Source organism: Macadamia integrifolia, unplaced genomic scaffold (genome assembly GCF_013358625.1).
Source record: "Macadamia integrifolia cultivar HAES 741 unplaced genomic scaffold, SCU_Mint_v3 scaffold1527, whole genome shotgun sequence".
Taxonomy (NCBI): domain Eukaryota; kingdom Viridiplantae; phylum Streptophyta; class Magnoliopsida; order Proteales; family Proteaceae; genus Macadamia; species Macadamia integrifolia.
This window is the reverse complement of record NW_024868246.1, coordinates 136,084-146,931: the sequence shown is the minus strand read 5'-3', so window position 1 is coordinate 146,931 and position 10,848 is coordinate 136,084. Positions and strand designations below refer to the sequence as shown.

The window sequence follows — 10,848 nt, the reverse complement described above, 5'->3', positions numbered from 1 at the left end:
CTCTCTCTCTCTTCTTTTGCGCAAAACATGTTGAACTAAAAAAAATTTATTGACAAGGGTTCTTCCGTAAACTAAGGGAAAGAAGAAAACAATTTGTCATTATTGTTTTAATTAATACTTAATACATAGATACTTTAATAATTAATTAATTTTAGCTGAGAAGCTGAAATGCTGTGCTGTTAATTCAAAAAAAATCTGCCCCATATAACTATATAAGCAAAGCGTTCTCTTTCCCTCTCCAATTCGAGACGAGCGTTTTTTTCTCTGCTTCGCTTTCTCCTCATCTCTTCTCTCTCTCTCTCTCTCTAGCCACTGATCTTGACTTCAGATCTGCATTCGATCTAACCTGATTGGAGAATTCATGGCACGTTTGCCTCGGAAACAGCAGGGATCGGCGGACGACGAACCAGCTGCTGGTTCTCCGGCGGATTTGCGGGAATCCGGGAAGTTGTCTTCGGACAAGCCCTTACGTGTCTATGCCGATGGTATATATGATCTCTTTCACTTCGGTCACGCTCGATCACTCGAGCAAGCTAAAAAACTGTGAGTCTCTCTCAATTGTCTCCAGTTCTTAATCCTTTGGGAGCTTTTGTTCAATTTTCGGTGTTTACTCTCCAGTTTGATTCGGGTGGCTTGGTTGTGGAAATGTAGTTAAACCGATGGAAGTAATGGGTGTTTGAAGTTGTTTTATTATGTTAGGGACCCATTGCCATTTTTTTTCACCTGGCATTATTTTGTTTGTACTGATAATTTGGATATGAAGAACTGGATTTTTGAACCCTGATTTAGTGGTTCTATGCCACTGGGAATAGTTGAAGCAGTAGAAGATTGAAGGATTCGAAAGATTGATTGATTTTCTTTATTAAAAAAACACTTGACATCGACCACATTCTAGTTGGGGAGAATTTGATGAACTTCTGGATGCAGAGAAGGCTTGGTATGAGTCTCAAAACAATTTGAAAATAGAAGAATTCTATAACTTAAATATGGTAGGATTAATAACGGTTTACTAATTAAAAAAAAATGTTTGACCATGTGTAAAAAACTTATAAGTGATGTCTTGTAATGCCAGATTCTTATTTAGAAAGTCGTAAAATACTAGTTGCACTTTGCAGTACAGAAGTTTATTTCTCCATGATTTTTGTCATTCTACTCACTAAGGTTGAGGGAAATGGCAACTGTAGTTCTACAGCATTTTGTGCATGGTATAATCTAGTGATAGTCATAAGGAAGCATTGCACTTTCTTATTTGGTTCATTGGGAACCAACTCCATTTATTTGTGTTATTTTGGAAAATATTGGTACAAGTGCAGCACTTCTCAGTGTACCACTGTGCTGTGTGTTTCCATTTAGGCTATCAACGAGGATCATTGTCCTCCATAATCACTTGCATCATGCCTTACTGAGGGGCTCAGGGAGAACACTGAGAAGATATCTTTCACTTCTCTTTGAAACTAGGAACCATTTGGCTGATGATGCCCACCATCCAATGTTATCTTATCTTCCAGCTGATGCTGCTTGTATATCCTTACTAAGGACTTCACTTTGATTGGGCCAGTGGGCAAGGAACAAAATATGATGTGTGAGAAGCAGCATACTAGAGTATATGACTATATTCTACTCTTTTGGTTTGGATGGATCTTTGGTGACACTTGACTTAGTTTTTTTCTTTCGGACTGAAGCCTCTTCTTCTAGGATATCAAAAAGTTGTGTAACTCCACTGCTCAAACTTGTAAAAATGCAGCAGTTTTAGTTTCCAGTATTTTCAACATCCTCAGCAAGAACATGGCTTTGGTCATCTGTTCATTCTGTAAAGCTATATTTACTTTTTCAGATGCATATAACTGAGTTCAGGACAAATTTCTTGATGATGTCTATGAAGGTGCCGTGATGTGTATATTACATATGTTTCATGGACATTTTCCATGAATCAAGTGAACAACATGGTATTTGGGACTTTAGGCGTAATATGATTTTTTATTTTTTTTTTCTGTACTGATATATGTGTGGTAAGGGTTCCATGGTTTTGGATTCATCTGTTGTATTGACATAGTTTCAAGAAATGATTATTCCAGCTCTTGCAAATGGTTAGATTTTGTAGAAAATGAGGCCTTGTATGGTTTCTTGTGTTTTGTTTTTGATAACTCATTCTCACTAGCTCAGACCTCTAACCCTAAGCTTAGATCTTTAGAATACCTGAAAAATCCATGTACAGATAAATCAGCCATGAGAAAATGAGTTGGATGCTTTCGTGTCCTAAAAAAACCTGCATTTCATAAGCTCTTGTAGTCCTCTAGGTTTACTTTAACGTACAGCCCATAATCTTCTCCTTCATTTTCTCATATGATCCTTCCTATTTTGCTCTATTTCCTTTGGCACCTGATTTTGGTTATCTATTTTCCTGAAGTTACTCTGATCAACCAGCCTTATCCATTTTGGTTTACTTGTCTTCTTTTACCTTTCTACTAGCCACACCTATTAGAAAATAAACCTACTTTGGATTTTCCTTGTTAGGCTCTTATGGTTTGGGCTTCTACAATCTCTTATGTGAATAAATTCAAAATACTAAATCCTGCCTAGAGCTCTCAATTATAAACTAGGACTTTTAATTTGGATTTGGACTTTGCTGGATGATCTTCTTTTGTTTTTGACAGATTTTTTTTTCCCTCCGTGGATGATTGGCAAGCTTAAAATTTTCTTCAGTTCTTACGTTAATTTTGATAAAATTACAGTAGTTGAGTGTAGAATTTGTTTGTGGATCCCCATTTGATTTGTTAATATTTGTAGGTTCCCCAACACATATCTACTTGTTGGGTGCTGCAACGATGAGGTCACACATAGATACAAGGGGAAAACTGTTATGACTGAAGCTGAACGCTATGAGTCCCTACGTCACTGCAGGTCCTTATCATTTAAACATTTAAAGCTTTCTTTGTTTTGATTTTGTTTCCATGCCAGATATATTTGGTTTCTTGTCACATTCTTATGTTCTGTGGACTTATATTTGGGGAACTATCTTGATGGCGATGCATGTGACTTTTGTAGGAGCTGCTTTCTTGCAGTGCATTGCTGTATGTCCATAACTTTTGGTTATGCTGCTTAAATTATTGTGTCAGGCCTTAAAGTTACTACTAGTTGTTGACTCATACTCTTTCAATGCTCTCATGTTTTTCTGATTGAAAAAATTGGATGCAAAGAAGATTCACATGAGACATAAATAGGAAAAATGTATGGTTCTTGGGCTGTCCAAAAATAATGCAGCCATGTAAAGTTCTGCATGTGACTTCCTCCATTCAAAATGGGACCAGTTACTGGGTATCCCTCTTGTTTGTGGCATGATGTGTATACCTGTCGTACCAACCCTGTTGCTGCTCCCCGATTAGGTATAACCCTTTGTCACAATCCCTCAAAATAATGATAATGATAACAACCATACATAAGTTTGTGGCTCACGCTTCAGTTGTTTATGCAAGTTGCAAGTATGGAGACATGACTTTGCTGATGCTTACCTTCCTTGGGAGGCATGAATCTGCAATGTTTTGTTTTCGGTTGTTTATTTTTTTGTGTTTTTTGGGATGGTGAGTCAATGTTGAAATTATTATCTGTATTCCATGTGCTCGTTCTTGGACCTCCACTCTTTATTCTTTTATATTTGCTTGGACAAAGTTGGCTTGACACTTTTTCCAAGAAATATCTCGTCTCCTATCAAAGTGTGGCAGCAGGATACAATGCAAAAGAGGGTTGGAATGGTACCCCCACTATCTGTTATAGCAATATATGTGAACACTTGGCAACCCTACACTTTACTTTTTGTCGCTACCATTTCCTGTTACTGATATCAGTGTGACAGCATTTTTCATGGCTAAAAGTTTGTATCCTATTGTGATTTTAATGAGAAATCCATGATCGTATACTTATTCTTTCATAGGTGGGTTGATGAAGTTATTCCTGATGCTCCATGGGTCATCACACAAGAGTTCATTGAGGAGCACAAGATAGACTATGTGGCCCATGACTCTCTCCCGTAAGAATGATCAGCACATTCCTTTTCGTACTTTAGGTGCTATTTGCTTTAATATATATTAGCTTGGCACATGTTGTCTCTTAGTTATATTTCACAAAATTAACTTTTCTTACAATGCTCATGATGTTGAGTAGTCTCTAGCTTTAATCCTCTATTTTAGCAGTTGTTAAAGAAAATGAATTGTGGTCGCAGTAGTGAAATGTGTCATTATTTTACTGCTTTGTCATATTATAGAGACCTGATTATTCTTCTTTCTGCGTCAATTCTGTTTAGATATGCAGATGCAAGTGGGGCAGGCAAAGACGTCTATGAATTTGTTAGTTCTTTCTTTCCAACTCAATTATGGTTTCCTACTTGCAACTGCTTGTTGCTTCGATATACTGATAAGATACTTTAAGATGTAGGTAAAAGCTATGGGGAAATTCAAGGAGACAAAGCGCACAGAAGGGGTATCAACATCTGATCTTATAATGAGGATTCTTAAGGACTACAATCAGTACATTATGCGTAACTTAGCCCGTGGATACACAAGGAAAGACCTAGGTGTGAGCTATGTCAAGGTACAACTGCATAAATTTATTTTCACATGTAATGAAGTACATTATTGTGTTGATTTAGTTTGGATATACAACCTTTTAATATTTTATATGTTTTGTAATAGCTTTTCACTGATCTAAGTTGGCCTGCAATTTGTTTGCTCTAGGAGAAACAACTGAGAGTGAACATGGGGATAACAAAATTACGTCAGAAAGTGAAGGAACATCAAGAGAAGGTGGGGCAGAAGGTTTGTATTTCCGGACCTTAGATGCAATTAATCTGGTGTCTTTCTTAGAGGAATTTGATTCACTGATGTAATAAGCACAAAGCCATGATAGAATTGACACTATTGCCATACAGTTTAAAGTCTTGCTAATAAACCTCGAAGGTCAACATTCAGTCTGAAGGTTATAGATTCAAAGAGTTCTATATATTGAGTTGTAGTGTACTGTTGAGAAAATACAGACACCGGTGGGAGTAGTTTTATATATATTCAATTGTCGTATTCAACTTAGGTTTGACTGTCATCATAGTTGCATATCACTTAGCTAGAAAGTTTTATAACAGCGCTGTTTTGGGCTTATTTCAGTTAAAGATAGCTGGTATGCAGCATGGAGAGTGGGTGGAGAATGCAGACCGTTGGGTTGCTGGCTTCCTTGAGAAGTTTGAGGAAAGTTGCCACATAATGGTGAGTTGGTAATTTTTCTTTCTGGGATTCAGCTTCCACCAACCATTATGTCAGTTTTGTTATTGTTTATTGATTCTATTGTTTTCGATGATGCTGATGTGGTTTTCTTCTACATTTTGAATAGGAAACTGTGATTAAGGTCCGGATTCAGGAAGGCCTCAAGAGGCAGCAGTCAAAAGTGATGCTGAACCTCCTCCCAGAAGGGGCAGTGAAATCTTGAGAGTGATTGATAGAACTGAAGTGCGGGAATCGTGTTTTGTAGATATTCCTTCTCATTGCATGCCTACACATCTTCGTGCCGAACTGGTGCTGCTCATCCGCTGATACTGATATTAGTTTTGTCATCCCCAATTAACCTTTTCCTTTTTCTTTTTCTTTTTCGTCTAATCCAATTGCTGTTACACTGCCACTGTAGCAGTTAAGAGTTGTACCCTGTGTCTTTGTCCTGGAGGTAAATTCCTCGTTTTGTTGCATTCTTTTGTCGACTGTTTAGCCATTCCCTCTATTTGTTTAATGATCAAGGAAAGAAGTATGCTTATGGACTTTGTGTTCTTTGCACGCATGTGTACGCATTTCAACCATGCACCTGTTTTGCTATTTTTTACTGTTAAGCAGCTAATTGGATCCTTAATTTACATCTAATAGAGACCACATCTCACTACTAATGTTTCAATGTTCAAATTTCTAGCTTGCTCCAACCTCTCTTTTATGGAAAAGATCTCTGCCTCTTTTGATCAAGGGTAGATGGGTCTTCTCCCTCCACGCCCCCCCCCCCCCTCCCTCTTTCTTTCTCTTGGAAACAAAATTCTCCTATTTTGATCCATGCAAAAGAAAGCCATAAAAGCCACCAATTCGTGCATGAAAATTACCATCAAATGACAAAATAAGAGTCATTACATCTCGCAGAACATCCAACCATTGTAGCAATTCCATTATAATAAATAATCATCAAAGTAGGCAAGGGAAGGAAAGGTCATAGCAATACCTCTCCTCAAAATAGACAGTTATGCTGATGTGGCAATTTGGGCCACATCAGCTAATATTCTCCTACTTGGGCCATGTTTTCACATGTCAATAAAATTGCTTCTACATTGCAAATTTAATATATGGTCCATATTGTATAATCCAGGTTCAGACCATAGTTGGAAAACCAAGTTTTGACCGGAAAAACTTGCCCGAGTCGAGTCAAAATTTGAGATTCCTGGTCAAGAGTTACGAAGACTCACCCTGTGTTAAAAAAAAAAAAGACTCGAGACGAGTCAAGACGATTCTTCATTGACTCGGTTTTTTGGCCGAGTCTTGAAAAACCCACCGAATTTGGTCATTATATCAAAATGCACTTAAAAAAAATCAAATAAATCTCTTTACAATCCCAAACCCCAGGACTCCTAACTTAGTAACTTCTCTTATTTCTTTCCTTTTAGCAAAAGGAACTTGAGACCTAACAAACTTCCTGTATTCCTAAATCCAAAGTTCTTATTTTGTTGGAAGTTGGATTGTTGGAAGCTATAATTTATATTTTCTAATCATTAACCCTAACCTAACGTTTTAATCAAGAGAAAGACTCTTGCCTGCAACCCTCGAATTTTTGATATGTTATTTTTTTTTTTTCTGTATTTTTCATATTTTTCTGTATTTTTATGATTTATTTACATATTTATTGCATATATATATATATATATATATAAAACATAAAAACAAGACTCGGCCTGACTAGGTTTAACTAGGTTGACTCGCTAGGTTTTTAACCGGACAAGTCGGGTCGAAAAACATGATTTTCCAACAATGGTTCAGACCAAATGAATTATTTAACATTCAAAATTAGACTTCTAACCCACAAATCATGGCAATATATGTCCAACGTATAGGTCATTCACTTTCATGTATTAAGATGACTTTTTTTTTCTTTCTTTATGTGGCAAGATGAACCTTTATGTGGCAAGATGAACCTTTATGTGGCAAGATCTAACTTTTTTTTTTCTTTTTATGAAATGAAGATTAATTACAAAAATTAGATAGAAAAAGGTTAACAAGTAGACTGTAACGCTATGGACGGTAAGGCAGTGATCAAGGGACCACAAACTCTGTTTACCTTTTAACTTAATATTTTTATTTGTTTTGCTATTAAAGAAAAAAAAGGTTAACAAGATTGTTCGTAACATCTCCTTGCAAGTGCCTAGTTCTAGATTGGAGAGGTAGAACATGAACTACATAGATGCATTGTCTGTCCATTTTCTTGACACACAAAAACTGAAATTGTTTAAGTCACAAGTTAATATCAAACAAGATTTATTTTATTATATTTTTTATTATTATTTTTTTTTTATGAGAGAAGAAACATATCTATCAGAAAGACAATCTATCATTACATCATGATCATTAGGAAGGTGTGAATTTCCTAATCTAGCACTATTAGCGAGTTGTCATAAACACATCATAGCAGGACTAGAATTTTTACATTTATACAAATAAAGAATGGATCCAAAGTTAGAGTGTATTTCCTAAAAAGTTGCAAAAGAAAGGAATGGCCAGTTGCTGTTAGAAGGCTTTGAAATAAGTTGAAGTAAGCTCTTGGAAGAGAACCAAACTTCATCGACAGTCCAACCCTTGGTAACTGCCTATCTTATCCCTTAAAGAATGCCATAGGCTTCTGTTCCCTCTAGTGTTGTAATTGTTGTAGTCCCCATCCTAATAACTTGGAACTTTCCTTGAACAAGAATGTCAAAAACCCAACCTAATGTCAAACAAGATTGAAACTCCTGAGGCCATAGATGTTTCTCCGATTGTAGCAGCAAGTCCACCACCTCAGTTGCATCGGTCCAGATTTCTATTCCTTATCCTTCAATCATAATGCACAATCGACTCCTTGTTTAACTCCTCTAGCCTCGGTTTCTTGGGTTGAATGTGTCCATCCAAAATTGGTATAGGCCAAAGTAAACTGATTGTTAGATAAACCATTGTTGCCCATCCTCCTTTGATGTGTGATCAAAGCTCCTATCCAAAATAATGATAAGCTTATCCAAGGAGGGAAGTGTTGTTTATGGTTGTCCTTGCTGGCAACTCGGCCACGTGGCGGTGATGATGTGGCCAGTTTGGGTGACGTGGATGAAAATGATGACATGACAGTGTCCAGTGTCACCGATGAGATAATAGAGCAGCTTGGTATGCATGGAGTGGTTTAACACATCATTAATAGGTGGTGCGGGTTTCTGGGTCAAAACTGGCAAAATTAGCCTATTTACGATCGAGGGCATTTTTGGCAGTGAAAATGACATTTTTGGAAGATTGGTTCTTCATGAAAAAGATAGATTGTAATTTACCTAGTCCAGTGCATTTGATTTCGTCACATTCCGATACCGTATGAAGAAGTTACGGCATTTGTGGCAGTCGAGGGCAGTTTCGGCATTGAAGATGAATTTTTTAAAGGAAGTGTTCTACATATAACAATACGACAAAAATACATTCTTTCCGACGGTTCTAATTTCATCGCGTTCCAATTCCGTATGAGAAAGATATGTCATTGGAAATGTCTAGGGGCATTTTGGTCTTTTTACATTGATGATTCAGATGGTTGAGTCTTCTGAAAAGTCGTAGAGCATCCAGTTATGGTTCCAATGCACTTCATTTCATCTTGATCGGATATCGTATGAAAAAGTTATAAGTGTTTTCGTAAAATCGGTTCGAAAATCCAAACCGAAAATCCATCAGTTGCTCCCGGTGTTGGGTGGATTTTTCAGAATTTATTTTTGAAATTTGAAGGGCTTTTGTGTAATTTCAAGATTTTGAAGGTCTGAGTTGCAAGGGATCTTTAAGCACTGAAATATATGGAGGCAGGGGCTTGATTGTAATAAAGAGGAGTAAAGGGAAATGAAATGGATGGTCAAGTTTCGACCACGTAGGCTTGATGCCCATCCAAAGGTTGCTGAGATTTTGGGCTGACATGGACGAGATAGTTGCTTGCGCGTAGGATTTGATTGGTTAGGTGCATAATTCTTGATGCACTGGCGCTACACCTTATCAAGGTATGTTGTGGTGTTTCGCGCGTGTATAGAAGGTATAAAAAAGATTTGGATCTTAATGATCTCATGAAATCTGATTAAAGCCATCATGGAGGATTCGGATACAACGGTCGATAAGCATTTCTCTTTTGTGAGTGGGAGACAAGCTCCCTTAAAATCCGAAAAAGCAACCAATCATAGATCGACAACACTTCTGACGATGTCAGCGCCTATGCCATGATGACGTCATTGAGATTCAAATCTAATGGTTTAGATCTATTGTCCATTACTTTAATTCGACGGCTTAGATTATAAGATCTTTTATATGAGATCTACGGTCAGATTTCGCCCTTGTTGCGCGCACCGCTGGTGTAGCCTACGCCACCCCTACGAAGATTTCATTTCAGGCTATCTCACTGCTCCAGCTTCAAATGGTCATATCTCCCTCATTTTAACTCGGATTTGGGTGAACCAAGTCGCAGCTTCTTCATTTTTTCAAGCTCTACACCATGGAAGCAATAAAAATGAGTTTTGAGTGAATAAAGGCTACGGTTTTGGCAAGAGAAGCTTCCCCCTCTTTGTTGGTCCTTGAATGAAGATGAATACTTGATGATAAATGTTCTTAGGCCATTAAAGGAGGTAAAAGAGGTGGTTGAAGTGTGTTAATGATACATTAACTTAAAGCCAAGGAGAAAGAGAAGAAAGCAAGGATGTGTTTGCTTTGAAGAGCAAGAAGCCAAGGAGAGAGAAGGTGTAAGCATCAAACTTGTCAATACAAGTTTCCAGTCATCCCAGGCAATTGGTTGTGAGATTCTCTAACCTTTGATTTTACATTATATATATGTATGTATGTTAGGGTTAGTTGTGGATGAATGCATACATGCTAGGTTAGTTGTGGATGAACTGTAAGCATGCTAGCTAGTTGTGGATGTATATGCTAGGCAGAGCTTGACTGTAGGGCATTGATATAAGCCCAATTTAATTGTATTATTTATTGTGTGCTTAGTGGGTGCTAAGCACCGGAAGTGGGTGCTCCCATGTAGTGGGTGCTACACATTGTATCGACACTACGAGTGCCATCTCAGCTTCGGCTTGAGAAAATTGGGTGTGGATGCTTCCGACTGTGGGTGCAGTCAAAAGTAGTGTATTGAGTAGGTACGAAGCCTTTGCAGGCACTACTCCGGGAATGTAGGCAAATTGCAGAACCTCGTAAAAACTCTGTGTTGTGGGTTTTTGTTGTTTGCATTTGATATTGAAGTACGTGGAATGTGGAATGGGTGTGCATACTTGGAAGTGCCTATGAGAGGCTGAGTGTGCATACGACTGTGTGCAAACAGGGACAGGTATATCAGGTTTTTCTTGACCAGACATCAGTCAAGTTTTTTGGGGATCGGAATTGGACTCACTGATTCACCCCCCCCTCTCAGTGACTGTCGGGTTACAACAGGAAGGTTAAGGTAGAAGTCCAAGAATGGTGGGTTTTATGGTATAATAGCAAGCTTCAACTCTATAGAATCAGTCCCAGGGTCAATTATGGATCCAAAATTTATTCTCCTTTCATAATTATGGGCATTTTTCTTTTTCTGACTTTATTTGAGCAG

General features: G+C 37.7%; 1 protein-coding gene across 2 annotated transcripts; it reads left to right on the top strand.

The window, feature by feature from the left end:
* Nucleotides 1-221: 221 nt before the first annotated feature.
* On the top strand, nucleotides 222-5,787 carry LOC122064114 (choline-phosphate cytidylyltransferase 2-like). 2 transcript variants are annotated; one of them, XM_042627829.1, is made up of 8 exons: nucleotides 222-543; nucleotides 2,788-2,901; nucleotides 3,929-4,024; nucleotides 4,298-4,340; nucleotides 4,429-4,584; nucleotides 4,728-4,796; nucleotides 5,151-5,249; nucleotides 5,374-5,787. In XM_042627829.1, exons 1-8 carry the CDS (start codon nucleotides 362-364, stop codon nucleotides 5,467-5,469), a joined length of 855 nt encoding a protein of 284 aa, XP_042483763.1. In that variant the 5' UTR covers nucleotides 222-361; the 3' UTR covers nucleotides 5,470-5,787. The 2 variants fall into 2 exon arrangements, with proteins under 2 accessions (XP_042483763.1, XP_042483762.1); XM_042627828.1 differs by having other exon boundaries at nucleotides 224-543; nucleotides 4,728-4,808.
* Nucleotides 5,788-10,848: the final 5,061 nt, after the last annotated feature.